General features: G+C 34.2%; 3 protein-coding genes across 3 annotated transcripts; 2 read left to right on the forward strand and 1 right to left on the reverse strand.

Annotated features, from left to right (window-relative positions):
- Positions 1-5,020: 5,020 nt before the first annotated feature.
- LOC130623065 (uncharacterized) lies at positions 5,021-6,028 on the reverse strand. Its single transcript, XM_057438568.1, has one exon. It carries the CDS (start codon positions 6,026-6,028, stop codon positions 5,021-5,023), a length of 1,008 nt encoding a protein of 335 aa, XP_057294551.1.
- Positions 6,029-11,869: 5,841 nt separating this feature from the next.
- Positions 11,870-14,810, forward strand: LOC130623850 (uncharacterized). The gene is made up of 2 exons (XM_057439378.1): positions 11,870-12,826; positions 13,002-14,810. Exons 1-2 carry the CDS (start codon positions 12,297-12,299, stop codon positions 13,417-13,419), a joined length of 948 nt encoding a protein of 315 aa, XP_057295361.1. The 5' UTR covers positions 11,870-12,296; the 3' UTR covers positions 13,420-14,810.
- A 2,469-nt stretch (positions 14,811-17,279) lies between these two features.
- Positions 17,280-20,961, forward strand: LOC130623851 (Golgi-associated plant pathogenesis-related protein 1-like). The gene is made up of 5 exons (XM_057439379.1): positions 17,280-17,562; positions 18,198-18,417; positions 18,808-19,031; positions 19,632-20,262; positions 20,776-20,961. Exons 1-4 carry the CDS (start codon positions 17,463-17,465, stop codon positions 19,712-19,714), a joined length of 627 nt encoding a protein of 208 aa, XP_057295362.1. The 5' UTR covers positions 17,280-17,462; the 3' UTR covers positions 19,715-20,262; positions 20,776-20,961.
- Positions 20,962-27,102: the final 6,141 nt, after the last annotated feature.

Here is a 27,102-nt window from a genome sequence, read left to right on the forward strand (position 1 = left end):
TTAAAGATTTTAACATCAAAATTAATACAGATGGCCATCGTCACCTAGGTGCTGTGGTGGGTACTCGAGACAACAAAGAGTGTTTTGTAAAGGAAAAAGTTATCGAATGGGTCAGACAAGTCAACAAACCCTCAGAATTTGCATGCACTCAACCACATGCTGCATTTTCTGCATTCATTCATGGGTTGAGAAATCGGTACACCTACGTAATGAAAACAATAACGGATATTTCTAGCCTTTTCGAGCCACTTGATCTTGCCATAAACACGTTTATTAAAGTGTTATTTCAAGGGTATGCATTTAATGAGGAGGAAAGAACACTCTTTTCATTACCAGCAAGACTTGGTGGGATGGATCTGATAGTTCCATCAAAAATCAGTGACCAGGAATATCAAAACTCGCGGGATGTTACGAAAGCTACCACCTTGAACGTAATCGGTAAAACAAAAATCTTCACCGACGGCAGTAAAGAAATAAGTAAGCTGAAAGCAAAAATCAAAAATGAGAAGAGAAAGCAAAGCACCGCTATCCTAGAAGAACTTAAAAGGAACATGAACTGTAAATTTAAACTAAGATCTGTAGAAGCTGCTGGAGAAAACGGAGCATCAATATGGCTCACAGTTATTCCCTTAAAACGATATGGCTTCTTTCTTGAAAAGCAAGCATTTTGGGATGCAATTAGAATTAGATACAACGTACCTTTAGAAAGAATGCCTACAACATGTGTATGCGGCAGTCCCTTTGACCTCCAGCATGCACTCTCGTGTGATGATCATCTCAAGACATAACAAGCTAAGAAATATGACTGCCGAGATACTTGGGGAGATATGTGCACGTGTTGCTATTGAACCAACGCTCACCCAATTGACAGGTAAAGAATTTGTACACGCCTCAGCAAACACATCAAATGAAGCAAGAGCTGATGTGTCAGCAAGAGGATTCTGGATCAGAGGACAAACGGCTTTTTGCGACGTCAGGGTTTTCAACCCAATTGCGAAATGTAATTTGAATCAGAGTCTTCCAGCTGCACACAAGAAGAACGAAAATGAAAAGAAAAGACAGTATAACCAACGTAAACTGCAGGTTAAACACGGGTCTTTCACCCCTCTTGATTTTACGTGTTTTGGTGGAACGAGACGGGAATGTAGTCGTTTCTATTCTCCGGCCGAAGATCTAGCTGCAAAAAGAAAGGTTACCAAAAGCATGTCCAGATTATGGATTAAGACAAGATTAAATTTTGCTTTGTTGAGGAGCTGCCTACTATGCCTTAGAGGCACAAGAACAGCAACAAATGTGATAATGAATGACGTTGACCTCCAGAGAATGTAACATCGATTCTGACAATATCTAAATTTATTAAATCAGTCCTCTATAAAATATTGTTATTGTCAGTGAATAGGAATGTACAATCTTGTGAAGCGACGGCCTTTCGCTATATAAACAGGCCAAATGTATTAATTGTTTTTATGATGATTTACTTTACAGTATGTATTAAATGAAATTTAAATGGTAAAAAAAAAGTGCAAAAAAAGTAGCATAATGAAGATCGTTTTAAATTTCTACATAATGCGCCATCTTTGTTGTTATTAACGTTTCTCTCTAATAATTACGTCATTTCTTTCTGTACTATTTTGCAAGCGCGTAGACTTAAACTACATTCGGCACAACTAATTAATTATTCATGAATTATATTTTAAAGAGAAATTGTTAAGGGTGAATATTTTTGGTGAAAGAAAATAGTATTTTAGCCATGAAATCGTGAAAAGTGTGTTATATCAGAAAAAAATGAATTATAGTCTGCAAACAATCTTTCGTAACTAATTATGTAAAAAAAAAATCCGATTTTTAAAAGGGTTACTGCCACCTTAATTCCATTTTAGGCAATTGCGAATCAATGTTTTAACAGGAAAGGGGTTGTGGGAACCCGTGGAAAATCCACGGGTTCGCCCGTCCTTTTTATATCACATTGCCTGCTTCTCGCTATTGCGCAGCTAAGCTACCATTTTGCGTGACACAGACAGACAGACGTATACGGGCATTATAATATAGATGCGTGGGTGGTAAACATTGAAGCAATTAGGACACACCTGGAAGACTGCCAGTATTTAATGATATGAATCATATAACGCACAAACGTCAATATAGAAATTTTCTATATTATATTCCAAGTTATAATTTCAGCGAAATGTTCGACCATATTTCCACTGTACATACTTCTGATGTTTGTAGCTCTGAAAGAAAAATATTTCAATGGATGTGCTATTTTATAATCGTGAAACCTTCCTTAAATCCGGCACTTGCAGCACAAAATCCTTTGTCCATCTTAAAGAGGTGCCCAGTTTGGAGAAATTTTGTTTAGAGAGATCAGAATGGATTAGAGATATTTTCTAATTATTGCTGACAACGTCAGGACAAAGTCATTGACTGGACAAAAAATTTAACTAATATTCAAAACGGGCATACTCTTCTGTAAGAATGTTAGTGAATAGAATCAGTCAAAAAGTGTCGGCCTTGAGTTGTGTTCGATACAAAGAAGTTGAGTTGTAAGAGACTAGATTAGTTTCCAGAGCTACTTTTACGCTTTTCGCGCTAGCCAACCTAGCGTTAATCGACACATAACAGAAAGCGTAACAGAAGCCCCTGGGAACGAGATTGTCTTGCTTTTGTTGCTCTGACATTAGTAAAGTCATTTTTAAATAAAGAGCTGAGCAGAATTCAAGCTATGTTGTCATATCTTGGAAGGTATTATTTTTTTTTCTATGAATTAATTTTAAATGGGTTTAGCAAAAACATATTTGTAAAAGATGCATCTAGGTGGACAGAGAAATAACATCGCCCTCTCTACTTACCTCGTCATACTATGCAACAATAAAACTTGTTTGCGTGAAATACTTCGTAGAATTGAAGTAGCAACACAAGCCAAAACATGTTTTTCATTACGTGAAATAACATGTAAATTGTAGATGTCCAAGATATGCGTTGATCAGTTGATTGTTTAAGTGATTATCTATCGCAGCGTTTTAGTTTACTCTGCCAACCTGCTACCAATAACAAAAACATAGACTCGAATACACATTTTCTGCTCAGGTTTAGCTATACGAGTACGTAACGTACAAATTTGAAAGTAGGACAAATAAAAATAATGTCGTTTTTATAATAAGTGTTAAATATTCAATCAACCTCGATCCCAGAGCTTTTTTTCACTTTTTGATATCAGGACGGCGAGAAAGATAAAGAAAAAAATTGAATTCTGGTGAATAAATATGTTAGGTTTTCCATTTGATGCGATGAAGCTAGGCTGAAACAATCAATCTTACAAACTCAACGATCTCGTCCGGCAGTTTGTCTCGTTTGCCTAAAATACGGCCAGTAATCGAGCAAAGATCGCATATTTTTCGGTGTTGAAGACCTGCCAGAGCTAAAGCTATCACGTCTCGTTGTCCCGTTAGAAATAGGGACAAAAAGCACAGGATTTGAGGTTGATATTAAGTTGGCCTAAGAAACATTTTGCTTTCGGTTTTGTTCCCCTTTAATATAAGTTTTTTTCGTCCAAATTACATTACAAAGAAGTACACAATTATCACAACATATAACCCTTACTTGCTCACACAAACTCTGCATTATTTGCTCTCAATCATTGTGTCTTATCACCATAAAGATATTTCAATCCTGGCTTCAAATACTTCAAAGATTGGAATATAGGAAATTCTCAGATGACTTGGCACGAGCCCATAAATTTTGAGTATAACCTTGTATAAAAGTTTTGATGTGTTTATGATAACAAAGTAACAAAACGCAGAAAAATGCTGCTTCCCGCGTTTCATGTACTGCAAAATTGCCAAAACGTGTTTTTACCGAGCTTTTGAAAATTAGTCTAGGCTCATTATGCGCACTGATATATGACCCCAGGACCTGTTGTCGCTTTTTGCTTATGGCGAAACGACGTATCAATAAGCGCAGCGCCGATGAGAGATAAAATCCCTGGAAATTAGGCTGCTGCCCGCAGGAAGTGTGATAAATAAACGCCATTGGTTTTACTCTTATCATATTAGATTTCAAAATAACCACGCTAGTTATGACGTTATTTGTAAATATACTATCATGGATATATTACATATCTATATTATAATACCCGTATACGTCTGTCTGTCACGCAAAATGGTAGCTTAGCTGCGCGAGTAGCGAGACGCACACAATGCGGTATAAAAAGGACGGGCGAAACCGTGGATTTTTCCACGGGCTAACAACTAGTGTATATATGTTTACCAAAAACAAAAATTACGGGAACAAAAACCCAGACGCGCTTTTATTACAATTTCCGCAGGCAGTCAATGTAGTCCATGTAGTGCGTAACAATTTTATGGAAGTATGGGAAAAGCCTATAGTCCTTTAACCGCGGGAAATGTCATTTCTCTGGGTCTTCCAACCTTTTTAACATAAACCTAAACACATCAACAGATATAGCTGCAATGACAATGTCATTATTATAACTTCGCTATGTCAAACAGCCATCGTGTGGGGGATAAAGATAACTAACGTTTTTAAAAGAGGACTGTATTTTATGAACCAAAAGTGAAGACTAAATATTTACACGGCTTTTACATGTGGGGTCAGAGGTCAGTACAATCCTCGGAACACATGTGTTTGAAAACTTTACCGAACACATCGGCTCCTAATAGGACAACAAAAATTAGGCGCATTTAGCGTGTTTTGAAAATAACTATATTTTGCGGCTGTATTTAAAAAAAAACTGTAATCATTTTAAACCGCTTTTGTAGATTACTACGTTTGTACGCAGATTCACACTAATATTTTTATTTGCAGATTTTATGGTTTTTAACATTTTATACAAACTTAAGTTTTAGTTAAACATATTGTACCCAGCAAAGGTATTTGCGAAATGAAAAATTAAAATAAAATAAATGAAAAACTTCATAATAACATCGAAGTAAAATTGCAACTTTAGTTTCATATTAACATTGAAGTAAAATTGCAAGCCTGAGGACTCAATGTGTTATTTTCATTGAATTATATCGTCTAGTGTTTTATCCAAATGATCTTTCAATGGTTTCACAATTAGCTTCATTTCTTGATGGACTGATTTATTAAAAATCATGAACAATAGCGGATCCGTAATAGAATTGGTCAAAGCAATAGCTGCAGTAACCTCAGTAACAGTAGCCACATTGTTCGGAGTGTATAGATTTGCAATTGTTAAAACATCATGAATCAAATACGGCAACCACAAGACTACAAAGGAGAAAACGGTAACGAAACATAAAATTGACGCCCGTAACGCATTCTTTTTTACCGTCCTGTTATTCTGAAAATTATTCCTATTCTTTACGTGTTGCTTAGCAATTTTATAAACAACAGTATTAAATACAGTCAGTGTGACCATCGACACAGTTATTGTTGTCACTCTTATTTTTGCGAGATCATCCTGTTTGACACGGATCACGTTTTCAATTATTCCAAACAAGATTGAAAAAAGCCATGCGCAAATGATAATCATATAAACAGATCTAGTTTTCACTTGCATCTTCTGTAAAGGGTATTTTATAGCAATAAAACGATCACATGTCAAGAGCTGCAATGCAATGAAAACTTGAAGAAGCAATGCGTTGTTAATAAAAGTTAGCTGCACATTGTTTGAAACCTGTGATATGCAATTCACAACACCAATGCAGAAATGACTGATCTGCAGGTTGAGAAAGAATTTGTTCGAATGTTTTTTTCGCAAGCCTTTTCTTGATGAAATTAACACAATAGGGAGTAGATTACACACAATTATTCCGAAGGATATATAAAGGAACTCGTTATGCGCATGAAATCCAGAGATGCCTTCGCCCAAATCGAATGGTGATCCGAGATTTAACGGATTAACAGACTGTTCTTCTGTTGGGTTGGTTGTTGGATGTGTCGGTTTAATGAATGAACAGGGTGGCTTTGTTGTTGAGTTGTCCCACTGCACGTCTGGACGTGTAGGTAAAATGAATGTAAAGGGTGGCTTGGAACTATCTGACATATTGCCGCTAGGAATTCCCAACATAATTCTTTTAATTCAAAATTCAAACGCAAGAAACTTTCAAGCTGCAACAACACCAAAGTTCTCGCCGGATGTTAAGTGCAAACGAAGCGTTTTGTTAGTCACCAACGTTTTTTATAAAAATAAAAGTATTTATTCAACGTTTATTATTGAAGGGGGAAATAAGTATTTCTTGTTTATCATCTCATTTTAACAGACAAAAAGAAATGTACATTCTATTGCGTTTTAATTTAAAAAGTAAAATACGCGGGGGATGTCTTTAGTAATTTTTAGTAGTAAGGATTACTCCTAGTGTTATGTGAAGTTTTTCTTCTTATTTTATTGCGTTCTAATTTGTAAAGTACAAGAGAAAACTTGTTTTTTTTTATGATCCTCAATAAGATTATGTTTTACTTTTACTTTATAAAATAGGAAAGAGCTATAAAAAGTTTTGTTAGGGTTCCTTATAAGTCCTGCGTAATTACGTCTTTTATTTGTCGATCTTAACTCGGCTGAGCACAGGTTATAACACAGACTCTAGAAGTCGACACAGTTTAAAAAAGCACGCCTTTGATTGCGAAGATGGTTTTGGAACTTCAGTGTTTCAAAAAATACATGCATTTTGTTTATAAGCTACAAAATATAATTCAACAAATGGAAAAACTTGCAACAACATCAATACAGTAACTTAAGTCACAATTCCAAATCCAGAATTTTGTGTTGACTGTAACAAGAAGGATGTTAACAAAAGTACGCGAAATTCAGAAAAATCTAATCAGTGATCCAAACAAAAAAACAAGTGTATATTAACAGTTCCGAAGTTGCTATAAGAAAAGTCACAGTTTCAAAAGCAAATGAAATGAATGAATCGATGAAAATGAAATTAGAAATTTAATATCGATAATAACAATTACCAAAAATATCACTTGTAACTGAGAGCCTGGAAGGGAAATTTCTGAATTCTGGTATAATATTTTGAATCAAAATTTGAGATATTTTATTGGAATTACAGAACTAATGTTAACGAGTTAATTTTGATAGGCTTCAAAAAAAAAGGCATTACATTATACCGTATTGAATATTATCATTATGTAGTCTCAGTTGAATGTCGAAAGGTCTGACTATGATATCTTTTATGCTGATTTCAGCATTTTTCGAATAATCAAATCAAGAAATAATGTGGTTTATGTTTTGTTGCGAATATTCCATGTTGAAAAGCAGCAAAAAAATTTAACATCGATATTAATATAAAATAACCGTTAGTTTTGTGGAAGAACCCACGGATGCCCAGGTCTTCAAATTCCGCCAGTCGAACCTATTTCCTGCATCGCATTTATTTTGTGCATTATTGCCGCCTGTGAGCATGAAGTTATTAATGAAGAATTAAATTGCTTACACGGGTATTCTTTCTATGATAGGTGCGCTTAGAATGTGGTTTTCGATTTATTGACTCCTGCGGAGGGATCACGGACGAACAGGCAATATACGGTTACAAATATAGAGGCGACGGGTTGGGCCACACGTATATGTGTGATTCGGCGTTGAGCTTCAGGTTAAACGCTTAATAAAAATCGTTAATTGTGACACACATCCAGGTACATTTAGCTGCAGGTATATAGTTTGTCCTAAATTGAGTGAAGCACGAACAGTTTTATAGTGCTTCGACAGTAATAGAGATTTTTAAAAACACTTTCACGCAAATAAAAAATACCGTTTTTCAACCTGTGGTTACCCTGTCAGAGCAAAAAAAGTCAGCCAACTTTTATTTTATTTGGTGGAATATGTCTAAACAATTCTGACCCCGTGCTTAGTACGGGTAAACAATGTGAGATATCTGTTAAGGAGTAATAAGGTTGTATAAAAAACTTTTTCGTAATTAAGATTTAAATAGAAACACAGGAAACAGCCCGTCATTACACCGTCTGCCTAAAACAATCAGTCAGCAATTTTATTCTGAAGTTTGCAAAATTCATTGCAAGCTTATAAAAAAAAACACCTTCGAAAGCCGGTGTCATAATGCAGTAAAATGCGTGGCTAGCTAGCTACCTAACAAAGCATTTAGCATACCACTTTCACTGTTTAGCCAGAGGTAGCTAGCTAACTAACATCAGTCACAACCCAGGTGCAGTGGAGTAAAAATTGGGTTGATGAAAATAACAAAAAAACAAAAAATAAAGAGGAAAAAAGCTCTCATATTTAACTGAACAACACCCTTAAATGAATAGGAATAAACAAGGCTAACCAACTATAGCTGGCTTTGGTATGCTCCCTGAAAATCTACGTTTGTGTGGCTAATGATTTGTACATGGCTAAAAAATGTGACAATATATTTACCTTAAATGCCTTAACATGTAAAAACATATACGAAACTATTATTACAATTATTATTACAATAAAAATCTTTGAGAACACAAAAAAAGTCAAACAGAGACCTACAGACCTAACACTGAACACCGTTACTTCCAAAATTAAAATGTCCTTTGTAGCTCTGCTTTACACGTTCCTTTATCGGCATGTCGTAGCCACAAAAGTCTCGAATTAGTTTTTTTTTAAAAATCGAGCGTCATATCCCTGTTATATTCAACGGATTAACAACTAGCAGACTTTATATTTTGTTTACTAAATCTTACCAACGACTTTTCCACAGAAGTGTAAACAATGAGCAATTTTTTTTTGATAGCATATTCCATTTAGACAATAGTAGGACTGCAGAACACAACACAGATGTACCTTCTCTGATGTGGATACTATTCACAAAAAGCAAGTGCATTGTTTTGTTGTAATTTTGTATACGTCTGCTTTTGACTTCATTTGTTGTGTTTATTTACACGAGTCAAACTCTTGTGTACAGTCTTCGTGTCTTTATGAGTTTCACCTAACTGCTTTCTTCGTTCTTCAAATACTTTCGAATACATAGTCATTGCGTTCTTGTAATTTCCCAACTTTTCAAAAGTTAGACCAACTCTGTATAATGCTTTCAGAGTTTCGAGATGATTTTCACCTGAACGTTTGATTCGTTCCTCGTAAACTATTTTAAATTCTTGTAAAGATCTTGCGTAATCTTTTTGATAGTACAGGCACGAAGCGATGCCATAATGAGTGAACAAAGTTTGCTCGTGTGTTGAACCTAAAACTATTTTTCTATTTTTATAAACTGTTTCATATAAACATAATGCTTTCTCGTATTCGCCAAGTTTTTCTAAGCAACTTGCAACCTTGTGTAACGCTTTCAATGTATCTACATTTTCTTCACCTAAATTATGTCTTCGATACTCGTGTAACTCTTGAAAAATCTTCAAGGCTTCTGTATATTTTTTTTGCTGATAGAGACATGTTCCGATACCATACATAGCATACAAAGTATACTTATGTGTGATTCCTAAAATACTTTTTCTTTGCTCATACACTTCTCGATATGTATCCATTGCAGCTTCAACATCACCCGATTTTTCTAAACAAGATGCAATTTTATAATGCGTTTGAAGTGATTCAACATGTGTTTCACCTAGAATTTCCTTTCGATCTTTGTGTATTTCTCTAAAGATAATCAACGCTTTGGAGTATTTCTTCATTTGAAACAAACACAACGCGATGCCGTTTTTAGCCAATAACGTTTGATCATCTGCAGCGCCTAATAAGGCTTTTCTCTTTTCATACACATCATTATAATTATCACAAGCATCTTTCCATCTTTCAGTTTTTTGTAAAAAGAAAGCTAGTTTATACTGAGCTTTTAGTGTATCTTCGTGTGTTTTTCCCAGCAATCTTTGTCTGTGTGTGAACACTTCTTGCGCCAGTGATAAGGATTCAAGAGATTTTCCATCCTCATATAAAGATAAACAGTGATTGAATTTACGTTCCAATTCTTCTTTGGTTATGTCGACCTCAATATTCTTTTCGTGGCACATAGCATCTTGATGATTAGCAGAATCGCTTGTAATAGATTCTTTATCTGAAAAAAATAGAAGAGTGATTCACCTGGATAATTCTTTGTTACTTTAATAAATTGCCACTAAATTAGGACAGAAATTGCAATAAAGGACTGGAAAAGGATACCGATAAGATAATTGTTTTTAAAAATAACATAGAATATATGGCCATAATCATTGCCTTTGTTCACAACTTCTATTTTTTTTTGCACATGACCTTTTACCTTTTCTCTCTCTTCTAGTAAACTATAGTCTCACATTGCTTTGAATCAAATCTCACTAGCACTATTAGCCAGCCAATAGAATTTAAATAAAAATAAATATATTTATTTATTTACCAGCATTTTGTTCATGTAAATGTGTTTGAATATCTTTATCCAAGTTTTGCATCTTATGATCGAAAACAGTATCTGTTAGCTCAGGCAAAAATTCATGCCACAGTTTGCCAGCTATAATCAGGCCCATTGCACCAGTTGGGGTAAATTTCTCCAGTTTCAATGGGATTATGTTCTTTTTGAGATCTTTTGCATACTTAAACTCCATTTCGCAAGATGCTGAAGACTGGTAAGCACTAGACAAACATGTTAAGATAACTTTTGACGAGCTGACACCCTCTGCCATTCTGTCGTATATGTCGCTGACCATTTCTTCTTCATCAAACCAAATTTTATAACTCCGTTTTATTAACCAATCAACGATCTTCTTTACTATGGCTTTCTGGCTATGCTGATACGAGACCATAATATCCCATTGCTTTTCAATTTTCGACGCCATTGATTATCTAAAGCAAAAATTAGACTACATGCTTTTTCAAAAGCAACAAAATTCAGGTTAAAGTTTGATACTGCTTAAGTGTCTGTCCTTGTAAAGGCTCAACTGTTATCCACTAGTTGCTTTTTGATTATACCTACTTTGATAAATTGTAGTAATAATATTTAGTGAATGTTTAAATGAGAATTTTTGTGTTGAATGTGAACGCCCGATGAAGGTGAAATTGTGAACTGGTTCATATTTAATAGGCATTCTTTCAGGCGGATAAATTTGTTGCGTATAAATAAACTCGATGCAGGCGAAATACTTGCGCCTCTAATAAATTTAGGACAGAATTTCTGAAAAACTATCAGACAAGGTAGTGTTACTGGAATAATAAAAATATTAGAACTTGATAGGCAGCAAAACAGAGCCATTGAAAAGAGCAAATAATAATAATAATTGTAATATTGTCAAAAACGTACTTTTTAGTGAAACTTCACTTTTTCAAATGTTTTGATCAGCCTGCACAACAAAGCCATACGCCCCTCATGTATGTATCTTTTCTGTTTGTCATCAAGACTTAAAAAGAATTGATTTGATTCTAATTAAGCAATTATCTTTGTTTCCGAAATTATTTTTTTCCAACCATGTTATTCGGGAAATACACAGAGGTAAACAATACGAGCTTCTTCTGTACGAAAAAGCTCTTCAATACGTCTCAATTTAGTCACTATTTTTCATTAAAGTTAGTCTCGTGATTTTAAACGTTGATTTAAGCATCACTTAGTGAAAACCAGGCCAAGCTTTCAATTAAAGTAATGTTGATGCAACCTGATTAGAAAAGTACAAATTGATGTTAATTGGTGTTTAATTACTCAAAGGTCAATGTATACAATTGCGAAATTACTAAATGTCAAATCGTTCTTCATTATGATAAAATGATTGCGAGTTATTTTAAAAATTTCACTCCTTGAAAGGACAAATTCTGAGTAATAATGCACTACTAGGAAGTGTAATTTTTGATGATAGAACACTTAACCTCATAAAAATATGGAAAAATATATATTTTTTTTCGCATTTAAAATTCTTAATGTCAGCTTGTTATAGCCATTTGCCGAAATGAGTAAAGGCTAAAACATTCTTGGTTTATTATTGTTAGGAAATATTATGTTTATTTGCAACCTCGAACCCAGGGCCTGTAGCGTTTTTTGATATGAGGATGAAACGCGTACGAGGCCCTGGTACAACAGACTGAAATTCGCCCAAAATTAAGCATGCAGAGAAACGTAATGTATGCGTGACGTTTTCGATCGAAGATGGTGTTCTAGTGGCGGGAGGGTACTTTAGCCAGCGCTACCTATAGCTACACTGTAAAATTACAGAGTAAATACAACCCTTAATGGCTTTCTAGTCATTTTGTGGTGTATGATACATATAGTATTGTATAGTGGAAACAATCCACTAACTATAGGTTTTTGTGATTTTCTGGGATAGCCACTTTAAATGTTTATTATTATTCTTATTTTAAATATTATAGAATAGAATTTCTAAATTTTACATCTACGTCAAAAATAACAGATGATGCGATGGAACCCTTCGCAATTTTGGAGAAAATTCAAAGATCTCTGGAGTGTCGAAATTTTCCTGACCTTAACTTTAAACCCAAACAAGTCAAGTGCTTGGAGTCCATAGTAAGAGGACAGGATGTCATTGGGGTGTTTCCAACAGGATATGGGAAATCTTTAATTTTTCAACTGTTACCAGATGTCATAAGAAACAAAGACGAAAAATCTTCAATTGTCATTGTAATCACTTGTTTAAACGCAATTATGGAAGATCAAGTGAATTTTCTGAAAAAAGTAGGAATGACTTGCTACATCCTACGTGACTTAAATTTTGAGGAGAATGCTGTACAGACGTTGTTTGAGGATATCTGTCTGAGTGATAAAACAGAAGATGTCTTACCATCATTTGTATTGGATGGTCATTGTGACTTCCTATTTTGCCATCCAGAGGCTATATTGAGTGAGAGAGGAAGAACTTTGATGAAAACGAAAATTTATCAAAAAAATGTCAAAGCTTGTGTCATTGATGAGGCTCACTGCTTGGACACCTGGTAAGTACTACTTTATTTATATAGGTATATATATAGCTACAACTTTAAAAAAGTTAAATATTATATATATATGTATATATATATATAGTATTATATATATATATAATACAAAATTATTATATATAACTAACAAAATGTTAATCCTAAAATATATATATATTTCTTTATCTTTAAGGGGAAAAGAATTTCGCAAAGAATTTGAAAACGCAATGCGAGCTTTTTTTAGAGAGGTACCTTTTATCGCACTTACAGCTACCGCAACAGAAAAAACACTGGCTAAAATAAAACATATACTTGGAATGAAAACCCCAACAATAATATCTGTTAATCCAAACAGAAAAAATGTATACATGTGCAAAGAAAAGAGAAAAGTTGGTGAAGAAGGTATTGAAAATATCATCTTGCCACTTGCAAAGGAGCTAAAATCACTAAAGAAAAGTTTTCCTCAAACTATTATATATTGTGGATTGAGGTTTTGTGGGTATATATACAAGTTAATAAAAAATGTATTAAAGGAACACATGTATGTTGAAAACATAACAAACCCTAGCAATTGTTTAATTGTGCAATTTCACGCACCACAAACAAAGTGAATGAAAAACGAAATTCTCCTTGAAGTTGCAAAAGAAGTTTCAAACATTTGCGTTATAATAGCAACTTCTGCGCTTGGTATGGGTGTTCATGCACCCTATATCGAACAAATTTTCCATATAAGTCCACCAAGTACCATCAAAGACTATATGCAGCAATTTGGACGGGCTGGTCGAAGAGGGCAAGAAGCATTGGCAAGATTGTACTATACCGGGCATGATATCAGCAGTAGGCGTTTAAAACAAAATAAAGTTGATGAACATATGGTGAATTTTTGTACTACGACACAATGCCTTCGTAAAGTATTGATGATTCACTTTGGATATCATTATCAACCCCAGGATCAATGCTGTAGCAATTGTGATTCTTCACTCTTGAAAGAACCTAAAAAAGAGGAACGTATTAAATATAGAGAAGTATCAGATGAGAGTTTAAAGAAAAAATTAAAAATGGCTGAGATACCTTCAACTCATTCCAAATTGCCTCAATATTAAAGTTATTCATATCTTCAAATAATGTCCCATATAAAACACTACCATTCTTTTTCTTGCATAATTCTTTTGACTTTCTTTCAATAGATGCTGTGATGATACATTTTTGTGAGAAGTAAATGCTGGGTATGAGAGATGAGATATTTGCGATTGTACTTGGTATTCTTAATTTAACTTTCTGATTGATATGGTCAACTTGATCTTCACTTAATAGTCTTGATTGAAATACAAATCTGTCTTTATGGTACACAGACTTATCATATTCCACTGTTGAATTCTGTGATGTGCTTCCTGCTTTTTCATAAACCAGTTGTTTTTTTGGTGACACTATAAATCAAGATAGTAAATTTGAAGAATATATATAAAATATAAAAAAGTATACATGTATATGCATAGTATATATAAAAAAGATATATGTAATTTTTAAAACATAGGTAAGAAAGAATGTATATTTTACCTCTGAGTTTCTTTGTGGTACATTTTTGTTCTGGTGACGATATTACCCTTTTCACACTGCAATTTTTCCGAAAGCTTATCTGTGCATTCCGACACAAAATCTTAAATTGTACAAAGTTTTCAATTTTTCTTTCACATTTACGACAGATTATATCATTTATGTTATCAGTTTGCACAATTGTGATACCCACAGTGCCTTGTATTTTCTCTTGAAGTTGTTTTGATGTTCCAATATTTCCAAAAATTTGACTAAATCGTTTTAAGTCAGTCTCAGCACACAGTCTACACACTTTATCACATCCACTATAAACTTTATGTGGTGTGATATTTTCTTTCCCTTTGCCTAAAAACAAAGATTTATATTAGTTGTTATTTTTTGTATATATATATTTCCTTTTATTTATACAGCTAGCTATACTTTATTTCCTAAAATATTTTTTAATGCTCTAGCTAGTATTCTTATCCCAAAAAATTGTCAAATAATATCCCTTGAATTGTGACATAAAAAAGATTACTTGTCATTGTTGTGCATCTTCAAGCTAGCTAACAGTATCTAGCTAGTTAGCCAACATACATACTAAAAAAGTTGCATCTATACCAAGTTTCTGTTTTAGCATGTGAAAACAAAAATTAAATTGCAGTTTTTTTAAAAATATAAGTATTGTGTCCCAACAAAAGGTGAGAAGTACCTGCTACTTTCGTTAGCAGGACAGATGTTCATCGCACCATTCCATTTGACTTGTCAGCTGCCTTTTTCCCATCAGTGAAACAACAAAAATAATGTTTAAAAATTTTGAACAGCACCGATAAATTTGTAACGATGCAAGGAAAGTCAAAAATAACGTGAATTAATAAATATTTTCTTCATAAACAAGTTACCAAAAAATCTGCGTAATGCTCATCGCCATATTTGTTGTTACTATAAAATGCTGTGCTTGCAAAAAATACTTCTGCATTTATTATCTTTTTAGCATAATTTAAAAAAGCCGTATACGCATTCTCATTGGTTGAGTAAGTCTGTTGTACCAGGGCCTCGCACGCGTTTCATCCTCATATCAAAAAACGCTACAGGCCCTGGGTTCGAGGTTGGTTTATTTGTTTATCGTTTGGTAATAGTGCTGACTATAGTTCAAAATTTCTTTCTTTTCCAATCACAACAATAATTTGAATTGTCCTATTTGCTTGTAATTACATTGTGCGTGCGATTTATCTATCTTGATTCGTCAGTCAATAAAAGTAAAATTTTTCTTCTCCTATTGACTTTGGGTGCTTGGAAACTTACCAAAAAAAAAATAATCAAAAATTCACTGTCTGTTCTAATTTCTTTACTATCTTCGTATTCATGAGCCTTGCATTCCTAAACTTACTAACTTTTTTCATTACACTTGATGGCTTTAGTTTTTTTTTGCCAAATTTTTTTTTTTTTTGGGAACTTTTTTCTAGGAGTTACCATATCAACTAGATGTGGTATCCCGTCAGAATATCATAGGCGTATAAAAGGTTTGGGGACAAGGTTGAAAACAACCTAATTGGTTAGTATTGCTATTAGCTGCTGAACATTTGTATTGTTTTAAATGGTAATATTATGAAGGATATCAACGTAGGAGATCAAACTACCTTCACGCATTAATCAATATTATTGGTTCTTACTGGTCAGCGGAAAAACACGTGATTTCTGAAAATCCAATATAGCTGTTCATGTTTTGCAACACTACAGTCTTAGTACGTCGTGTTGAAAATCTGATGAGCAGCTTTTGTGAACTGCGCTTAAGTGGAGAGTAGACAAAGTTGTAAATTTTTTTTCTGTTGCAAAAGCTTTTGCGTTTTCAAAACGTTGTACTTATTGTTACAATTTTAGTCGGTAGAACTTTAAAATGGGCTTTTTTTTGTCACCGTTTTTACTGTCGAGACTAGTGAAGCACGGACGGGTACCAGTCTAGTGGGACGTAAATTATTATTTTTTGAGTGTTGATAACAGAACTACCTTGTTAAACGGTATGAAAGGTACAAAAACCAATTATTTTTACAAATAAATCATTTTGAATTATTATTTTATGTTCAGTTGGTTTCGCCAGCTTCACCAAGCTAGAACGGTTGTTTGTTATTTTTTTTTGTGATCTGAATTTTATGAAGCTCGATTAGCATTTGCTTACATGGAGTTTCAACAGGCTAAAATTCTTTTTTAAAAAGAAAATTAATTATTAATTATTAATAACGTGATCACAATTAGAGAAAGAAAGCAAATACTCTCCCGTAAAGGCCTGTAATAAATCAGTATTACGCCGTAGAACTTCCTGCCGAAACGGCTGGTTATGTTTTAAAATATCTGCAAAGTATTTCTATGGAGTATGAAAAATTTCATAAAAGAGTCGAAAGACTATGTGTGCAGGTTTCAACTTCAACAAAAAATTTCTTTTTGTTGAACTTTCAGAAGGTTCATTTCTTTGCTGTCATGTTTGAATATTTCCTTTGTATGAGATCAAGTGACCATTTGCATTGTTTAGTTGAATGACATCTGCCGGCCAAAATCACCAAGAACGTTAGGGCACAAACCCCCAATTTAATGTATTTTGTTTATTAGCCAGGGCTTTCATAAAAGCAAAACTTCGCACACGTTATTTTGCTTTATAGAGATTTTATTTACGAAAACATATTGCTAAGTTACAGCAATTCTACGAGATGTAATAACAATAACTTGCATCGGTTTATTTCCTAGCCCCCGCAAAGAACCTGCCCCTCGGGTAAACGAAAATTTTTGCGCATTATGCGGTTCTGTTTGGGATCTATAAATTCCAGTGCTGAACAATTTTTAAGGTTTTTACTATTTTCGTAGGGGTATACTTTCTCATTGTTATAAAAATGTTAAAAGCCTATAAATAAACTTTTAATAAATTTTCAAGCTCTTCTCTACATGAATGAAGTAAAAACACCAGGAACCATCAGATGAACCACAACAAATAATTCTGTATAAGTGCACCGTTGGGCGTCGCATTGTTTCGCCTTATTGATCAACTGTGAAGTTAATGCTGAAGTATAAATCAAAACAAAAACAAACATGTTTTGTTAATAAAGGTCTTTAACGTTATTTTCGCTAGAAAATGTCTCGTCTGGTGTTCTGTCTCACTATCTATGTAATTTGTAATCTATCAGATACACGTGTTAGTTGTTATGAAAATGTTACATCTACATCAGTGGAAGGTATTTTTCACTTTGTATTTCAATACACCCTTCGTATTTCAATACACACTTCGTATTTCAATACACGTAAATTCAGCACAATTGTACTTAATTCAGACAAAGGTAAAGAAGGTGAAGAAGAGCGCTACGCGATCAAAAAAAAAAAAGCCGGGAATTTTACTTTTAATAATCACACAGTAAAAGCTAAGCAAGGTAGTGATATGTCTGAACTTTTCCTACAAAAAAAGTTTTATATTTATTTTCTTATATAATATTTGCTAATGAAAAATATTCTGCACTGTGTTTTAAACAGACTTAACCTAGCCTGCGATTTAACAAATTAACCTCTTTACACTGTTTGTTGATTTTAAGTACTTGATAGAAAAATATAAGATGAGAGGATATTGCATAACTTCTCTGAAACTGTACTAAGAACATTTCAACAATGCTTTACACTGTATTGTAACTGATTCGCGCCGAAGAACATAACTTTACATGGTTTGTACAGGAGAAACATTGGTAACAAATGTGTGTATAAATTTTATACGTATCTGAATTTTTATGCCTGTACAAATACGCTTAAATAATAAAATAAATAGGTTGCTCCTGGTGTTTAGACTCTACCCTAGTTTAACTCTCAATTGTTTCTCTCTTAGGTGCAAGCTTATACGCTCACAACTTTCTTCGGGCATTGCACGGTGTATTGCCTGTAAAATGGAACAAGACATTGGCTAAAGGTGCAGAATCATGGGCAAGGGTATTGGCGAATAAATCGAAGCTCATGTTGTCAAACTATAGTGAATATTTTTCTGAGAATGTTTATGCATTGCGTGGAACAGATGAACCACAATCAGCTTATATTGCTACTCATAGATGGTAGAAAGTTTTTCATTTCTTTTTGCTAAAATTGCGCAAAAACTATAAGCTAGTCGAAAAGGTCCATGGAAAAATTCACTTAGGCTGCAGAACAATGGAAAAGATCCGTCATTTGAATTTTGATGACGTCAGCAATGAACCATCGATACGCAAAATTTTAAGAATTAATTTGGCGTGACATTTACTGCGTAGAAAATGCATTTTATTACTTGCTTTTTACGAACGCAAAATATATTGGAACTTAAATGTTTTTGATGACGTCATCAACCCTTATGTTCCGAAACAGGTAGACTGACCCAGATTTAGGGAACCGAAAACATTAATTTGCATTTCTCCATGAAATAATAGTTTTCTTTTATGATACTTACTACTTATTTTACCTCCCCACAGGTACAGTGAGATCAAAAACTATCCTTTCGACGATCACAACATTACCAAAGAAAATTATCTCTCCTCAGCCTTCTCAGCATTAATATGGGACGATGTTAAACAGCTTGGCATTGGTGTATCACATCATATTGGAACAAGGGAGTCGTATGTAGTGGCACGCTATTCACCAAAACCCAACATTGGAAATTTTAGCGCACATGTGAAACCGCCTCTCAAATTTAAAAGTAGGTCACATAATTTTTTTTTTTTACATAGCTTAATAAACAAATTGTCATTTTTATTCTGTTCGCTTCATTTAAGTTTTAGTAGTAATTTTTTTTAATTAATTAACGAAAAATTTCACCTTTTGCACTATGTTTAAGAGTTTTAAATATACTGCAAGAATATATTTGTATAACAACAAGAAACTTACTATGTGGAAACTCAATACAATTTACTCTAATGCTATAAAGTAGCAGCTCTTCTTAACCCAGAGGGCAACTTAGCAGAAAAGTGTCTGTAAAGAAGACTCCTGTTTAACCTATTAGGCCTATTAAATTTGGGGAAGAGGCATAATAACCGCAGCATATTTAATGGGATATAACTTTTTTTTAAGGGCTAATATTCCTTTCCCCTCCGTAACCTTTCTTAACTTTTATCTGGTATTACGGGAAATCAAATTTTTTTTTAGAAAAGACATTTTGTTTGAAGGGGTAAATCGGTGTTAAAACTTTTAAGCTAATAATAAGCAGTCAAGTTACTAAGCATAGAAGATATATTACAAATGTATTTGTATACATATACATGTAGAGGAATACTTGGAAGTTTTTACATTTTTTTTGCAGAAGATAAAAAGATTGTTATACCACCGCTAGAAGATTTAATAAAACCAACTGATCCCGAAGCAAAGAAGAGCTTATATTTGTAAGTCTGTGATGTATACATTAGGTGTACACCGCCATTGCCTGCCCAATTTCCCTTACATAGGATGGGTTGACCCGTAGCTGTAGCTGTCGCAAAGACACTTGCTAAACATGCCTGCGCTGTCGTCGGAACCACAGACCTTGCGATTACAAAGCGAACTCTATAACCACAAGACGCCACATTCACATTCATATTCAAAAAGACCCTCTTTTTACACTCTTTAGAATTTCTGCTAATGAGCATGTTAATTTGATGAGCATCTCAGTGATGTTTACCTTGTGTGTGTAATGATTGTTTTATGTCTAGATAGTTCAGCATCTGTTTCCCAAGAAAGTCTCAATATAATTTGATTTGAGCGATCAACTAGCTAAGCATTTTTGGCAACTCTAAAAGCAACTTTGTCTACAGTGCTGAAACAAGAGCAGATCGAACTACAAAGTAATCCTTTGTATCCTGGTGTATTCCTGACAAATTTTCAATACACATATACTTGGATATTTGGTAACTGAAACTTTACAGAAAAGCTGACTAAAGAGCGATGCTTAGTGGCAAGTAAAAATTTTCATTACGGCTCGATTCCATCTGATTGCATTTTCCGCTTTAACACAAAAAGCTCACCAGAGTTTTGTTTGCGGGTGCGCAGTTTTTGTTCCAATGCGCACGCGCTAACAACAAAACCTTTTGCACATTTGGCGCTATACCTGAAATGTAGTAAGATGGAAACGAGTCCATACCTTTTTACTCAAGCTTCCCCTTTGTGTTCGTGAAACATTAGCTTGGTGCATGCTTTTGCTATGTTTTTGAACATTTTTGATTTTTAAGGGCTGAAGTACTATAATTTTCATGAATTAAATGCTAAAAAGAATTTTTTTTTTACATTTAGTCATCAGGAAGTCTTTATTAATGATTTCGAATACCTAATAAACTAAAAAAACAGAATGATAACACTTGGTATAAAGACAATTCAATGCACTAGCGCATGCGCGAAAAATATGTGTGCCTCGCTGAGCCAGGTTGTCTGTGTGTTCATTTCGGTAATTTTTAATATAATATTTCTCTCCATAGACTGTTCGAAATTGAACAAGAATGGCAGCTTTAAGACAAAGTTCAGTTATCGCAACTGGAAATGCATTACGGAAAGACATTTAAATAGACTTTATTTTATGATCTGCTACAATGGATTGAAAACACTTACACAACAGTTACTCAAAACTTTGTAATTTAATAATTGATTAGTATAACCTTCCAACATTACACACTTTTTATATAAACTACGCAACGTCTGATCTCCCAAAGGAGCAACTGACCAGCATCAAACCTACCTGATATGGACAAATAATAATAACTAGTCATCAACCAACATATACCGCATTTCGTGTGTCTCGCTACTTGAGGTAATATTTTGCACAGAGACAGACAGAATACGCTATTGTTATAGAGACTAGTTGTTAGCCCGTGGAAAAATCCTCATATTCGCCCGTTCTTTAGGTTAACCCTTCGCAACAAAGTGGAAAAAAATATATTAAATTTGATATTCGTGTTTCCGCAGCACGTCTTTCTAACCCAGCGGGGGGGAGGGGGTGGTCTGCGCAGAAACAGACGAAATACGACTATAATTGAGACTAATCGGCTATCTAACGCATTTCGTGTTTTCGTAACACGACGTTTTTCTCGCGGACAGACATACGAAACGCCTGGTTATACCACAAGTAACTGTGCGGTCTGCCTTTAAACGCCCAGCAAACTGTGTTAAACAGTCAGGTGGAGCGCTTTAGTACAGGTATGCAGTATGTTGTGAATCGAGTTGTTACCCCTTCCAAGCGAAAACAATTGGTCAATATTATTTTATTGTGCAAAACAAGTGTCAGTAAACGTTAACAAATTAATCGTGACACCGGACTAAGCGCTTAGTACAAGTAAACCGTGTCGCATATGCGTTCAGGCTTAATACGCTTTACAAAAAAACTGTATTGCAGCTTTGGTTTACAAAACACAGGATAAATTCGTTATAATGCTGGGTTAAGCCACAAGTAACTGTGTTACTTGGCGTTGGTCGCCTGGATGAGTGATTAATAAGAACCGTCAACTGCGCCCCACATTCAGGTAAAGTGCTTTAGCCATATAGCTATACAGTATGCAGTAAATCAAGTGAAGTGCACAAAACTTTATGGTGTTTCCGGTGTAATATATTTTTACAAGAATAACTTTTAAAACTTAACTGAAATAAAAACACAGGTTACAATTCGTTGTTACTCCGTCACAGCAAAAACAGCTGGCCAACATTTTTATTTTTTGGAGAATGTTCCGGGTGAATATTACTCCGAGCGGAGCGCTTACTACAAGTAAACTGTGTCGTACATGAGTATAGGCAAGACACCATTTTTATTTCATGAAATTGCGTTTTGTTATCCTGTTCAGTTATAAAAAATACTCAGAAATTTTACTTTGCAGCATGACTTTTTATAACAGTAATAAAAGTGGTAGCTGCCTAACTGCATTAAGAATAAGAATTGTGTTGCAGCCAAACAGTGCATTTCACTTTTTATCCAGAGGTAGCTAAGGAGCTAGCTAGATAGACACAATTTCAACATAAAAATAAATGATATTGGCTAGCATAAAAAGCTGTTATACCAGACTGAATAGTAATAACTAAGGCTTCTTAGCAAAAAATCCTAAAATTGGCGCGTTTAAGATCTGTGCATGACTGAAAAACGTAACATTATATTCATCTTAACATTTAAAAACAAACTGAAAACAAATCGCTTGAGAATTTCCGTCATCAGCAGAGATAATAGTTGCGGAAGTAAATTCTGTCATATACAGCGTGAAAAGCGGTGCATGTTATCTGCAACTAAAGTTTAAAAAATTTAAAAATAACCAAAAAACAAAGTAAGCCCAGCATAAATATCTGTCGTTCTAAGGACGAAATTGATTTTGAAGTAGCCCAAGGCTTTGTAAACATGTGTTAAAAAAAGTTTAAGCCTGACTGCGTCATGATCAATGAAACACACATTAACGAGGGTTTCGACATCAAAGGTGTTTAAAACATTCTCATGGATATGGATATTCTAAAATCACGCGATTTTTTCTATTGTATACAAAAATTAAAATCCAATGTGGAAAAAAAAATGCAAATATTATTCGGCAAAGGGCCGCGCTGGAGGAAACTGCGTTTTAGTGTAAATTTTTCTTAATCACCTGACAATGGTGGGCGACATTTTTAGCTTTGGCTAAGATGAAACCGCTTATTTGGATAACATGGAGCACGCGGTAACTTGCTTTTTATACCAATCAACAGAAAAATTCATAAAAGGCCTTGGGCACTTTGTGCTCTACGTTCCATTTAAGTTGTAGCAAATTCGACATACTGTTTCATTTAATATGGTTAAAACCATAGTCATAAGAAAAAGAGATAGTCTGGAAAAGAGAGCGCTATAACAATAGAAGCATTGTTTTGATCCTTTTGTGGCCGTAATTAAACTAGAACCCAGTTTTCTACAGGCACGGTAAATTAGAAATGGCGGTTTTTCTGGTTCAGATTACTCTTTTTTGTTGTAAACAAAGAATTTAATTTGATTTTTTTATTGATATGCCTGGAGATAATTGTTCAATATTTGGCTGTACAGTATCACGAAGAGCTAAGTACAAGGGAATAGCTATTTTTAAAGTCCCAACTAGTGATAATACGTTCGATTCCCAGTGGAGGAAAAAAATGATAGCTATTGTCACCAAAGATCGTGTGGTTGATAAAGCACTTCGTGACAGAATAGCAAATAAAAGGATCTTCATTTGTCAACGGCACTTTAATGAAGATCAATATTATCGTCATGAGAGCAGAGTTACATTAAATCCTGGTGAATTGCCTTGCCTCAATTTACCCATCAAAAGCATTCCTTCTTCTTCAACCATAACAAAACCAAGGGAATCATCACAGTCAACTTTATTAAAGAGAGCTCAACATCCACCTCCAGAAATTAAAACACCTGAATATTTTGAATGTTATCAATCATTTTCTGAATTTTCTTCCCGTATTCAAAATCTCAGACGAGTGGCAATATAATTATTCAGAGAACAGTGTTCAATTTTATTGCAATGATGATCTTCATATGGTACCAAAGTATGAGATTTATGTTGATACAAGTCTTCAGTTTAATGTCCGTGTGCTACTATGGAGTCTTCCTAAACAACATCAAATTTATAATATCTATGACCACTCAGTTAAAAATATCACAATTTCTAATTTGATTAGATACATTTCGGGTTTCTTTGTTTGTCCTGGTTTGCCAAGATCATTTTCTGGTAGTTGCATTGAACATACTGCACCTAAAAAATTTAACCCAACAATAGACATATTACCAAATCCTCTTTCTCAAACGAAATGGCATCGACCACCTTCCTGCCAATTATTAATTAACACTAAAGACAAATGTAAACCGTGTTTGAAAGCTGAATCTAGGGAAAAACTTAGTCTTCAAAGAAAACAAGACAATTTATCCACACCGGCTCATGATAAAGCTCCTGTTTCCTTAACATCTCCTGGTCGTATAAAATTGAAACTTCAAAGTTATAGAATTGAGAACAAACAGTTAAAAGCTGACAAATTAAAGATGATGGAAGAAATCGTACAAAAGGCAGTACCTGTTGATGATAGTTTGAGCAAAGATATGATGAATATCATGTCAAATGCAGATTACGAAAAGATGCCTGAATTTATGCAATTCTTTTGGAGTGAACAACAAAAATATCTTTCTTCATTAAAGACAGCTGTTAGATATCATCCTATGATTATCCGGTATTGTTTGGGTTTAGCTGCAAAATCGCCTTCGTTTTATGATGAAATTCGTTATGACGAGAAAACAAAAGCTGGTTTCGTTATTTTGCCCAGTCGTCGCCGATTAAGGGACTACAAAAACTATATACGACCACAACAAGGATTTAATAAAGATGTCATCTTAGAATTAAAAAAAATAGTGGAGAATTTTTCAGACATAGAACGATATGGTATTGTGTTAATGGATGAAATAAAAATACAAGAGAAATTAGTTTGGGATAAGCACACCGGTGACTTAATTGGATATGTGGACTTAGGTGATATGGAACTTAATTTGGCATCCCTTCAAAAATCTGATGACATTGCATCACACATGCTGGTCTTTTTAATTTGAAGTATTGTTAACCCCTTAAAATTCTCCCTTGCCAACTTTGCAACCACAAATGCTACGTCTGTTCAGTTATTTACATTATTTTGGAAAGCTGTTGGCATATTGGAGGATAATTGTGGAATTAAAGTGGTCGGTGTTACAAGTGATGGCGCTTCTCCAAACCGCAGTATGTATCGGATGCATTTTAATATGACAAGAGTGGAAGATGTCAATGGAGACGTTGATGTAACCTATCGTACACTTAATGTGATGGCAACTGAAAAGAGATATATTTACTTCATATCCGACCCACCACATCTGATTAAAACTGCCAGAAACTGCTTAGCTAATTCAATGGCTGGAAGGTGCACAAGAAGTATGTGGAACAATGGTAAATATCTGACATGGAATCACATATCAAAGCTTTTTTTTGACGATTTGGACTGTGGTCTCCACCTTGTTCCCAAAATCACAAATAACCATATTAAACTCACACCCTTTTCTGTGATGAATGTCCGACTAGCTGCACAGGTGTTAAGTGAATCAGTTTTTCATGCACTCCAAACATATGGACCACCAGAAGCAGAAGCTACTGCCACGTTTTGTATGATGATGGACAAGTTCTTTGATTGTTTGAACATCAGAAATACAAAAGAAGGCATCACTAAAGCAAAATCGTTTCTAAAACCATTCGAATCACAAGATGACGAGCGCTTTACATGGCTACTTAAAACATTTCTAAAATATTTTTCTGATTGGAAGGACTCAATTGCCACAAGACCTGGAAATTTCACTGATAATGCCAAATCTAACATGTTCATCTCATGGCAAACATATGAAGGTATTAAAATCACAACATATTCATCGATCGAGCTTATTAAAAATCTATTGTCACATGGTGTACCATATGTTCTTACAGAGCGCTTTTGCCAAGATCCACTGGAAAATTATTTCGGAAGACAACGATTAATGGGGCATAGAAAAGACAATCCTACTGTTAGAGATTTTGGATACAACAATAACACGATTTGTACACAAAAAATATTCAGACCAATAGCTGGTAATTGTATTGACAACGAAGCATTTGCCAAAATTGATGTCGAGTCTATGCCATGTCGTAAAAAAAAGAAATAATGAAGAAAATGATTAAGGCGCCGAGTCATCAACAAATCAAAGAAGAAGCAGCACACAAAAAACGGTTATTTTTATAGCCACACATCTTAAAAAACATTATTACTGGCTTCACCTTACTCTGTTTTTATGGTTCTGATGGTGAGTATGATTAGAAAATTCTGTGGGCCAGTATTCACAAATATAAGTTCCACATAAATTTTTGAGTCCCAATGGGCAAATATTTATCCAGCATTATTCTGAAGGTAGTATTTTGCAGCACACAATAAACTGAATGTGTATGAAATCATTTTCTGTAAGTTCCATACAAAAATACTTACTTTTAAAGGTTGAATATTTCCGTGTACTTCTCGTTCTTTCCAAAATAATGTTTGTAGCTATAAAAATAGCTGTTTTAACAAGTTTATAGTCTGTTGTTCAAGACTAATGTCCATGATCCAAAGTGCTTGATGCTTTTTTTACTTCAGTTCGCAACGATCGTGATTTTTTAGCCTTTGATTTAACATTGTGCCGTTGACATTTATCCTTCACAAGTGAATATACACGAACACGAATATACAACATGATAAGATGTTCCAGTAAATTCAAAGCTATCTCTTTACTAACTTCTTCAGTTGAAGCATTTTTTAATTTGTTGTAATTGCATAAAATTCTTGCATTATTCATGAGATATGATACCATTTTTTTACTGTCAATACTTCTATGCGTGGTGCTAGACTCTTGGCGGAAATGGGATTCAACTATGGAAAAAATTTCAAAAACTTCTGATGTTACTGTCCATAAGCCGCCTCGGTCTTTAATGCGAACTAGTGTATTGATTTCGGTATCGTGTTCCTGGTCAGTTGATTTACCAGCAATAAGTAGATGTATGCTTTGCAGATTCAAGATACTACGACTTTGTTTCGATCTACGTATACGTCTGTAAAGTGTTCCAAAAACATATCCTGCAAGATATTTAATAATTTGCTTTTCCTTTGGTGAAAAATTTGTACCTGGAGATACATTTGCAATATCACCATTAACAACTGAACCTGTTAGGTGGGCAAGTACATAGTTCGCTAACTCAAATCCTAGGATAACTGATGCTCTTTTTGATAAGTTTTTGAAAACAATATTCTCG

Source organism: Hydractinia symbiolongicarpus, chromosome 13 (assembly GCF_029227915.1).
Source record: "Hydractinia symbiolongicarpus strain clone_291-10 chromosome 13, HSymV2.1, whole genome shotgun sequence".
Taxonomy (NCBI): Eukaryota; Metazoa; Cnidaria; class Hydrozoa; order Anthoathecata; family Hydractiniidae; genus Hydractinia; species Hydractinia symbiolongicarpus.

What these genes read in the sequence shown, in the direction of transcription:
- LOC130623065 (XM_057438568.1), bottom strand. Translation starts at nt 6,028, where the DNA reads ATGTCAGATAGTTCCAAGCCACCCTTTACATTCATTTTACCTACACGT.
- LOC130623850 (XM_057439378.1), top strand. Translation starts at nt 12,297, where the DNA reads ATGGAACCCTTCGCAATTTTGGAGAAAATTCAAAGATCTCTGGAGTGT. An exon ending in GCTCACTGCTTGGACACCTG is followed by an intron (nt 12,827 to 13,001) that starts GTAAGTACTACT and finishes TTTATCTTTAAG; the next exon opens with GGGAAAAGAATTTCGCAAAG.
- LOC130623851 (XM_057439379.1), top strand. Translation starts at nt 17,463, where the DNA reads ATGTCTCGTCTGGTGTTCTGTCTCACTATCTATGTAATTTGTAATCTA. An exon ending in TACATCTACATCAGTGGAAG is followed by an intron (nt 17,563 to 18,197) that starts GTATTTTTCACT and finishes TTTCTCTCTTAG; the next exon opens with GTGCAAGCTTATACGCTCAC. An exon ending in TATATTGCTACTCATAGATG is followed by an intron (nt 18,418 to 18,807) that starts GTAGAAAGTTTT and finishes ACCTCCCCACAG; the next exon opens with GTACAGTGAGATCAAAAACT.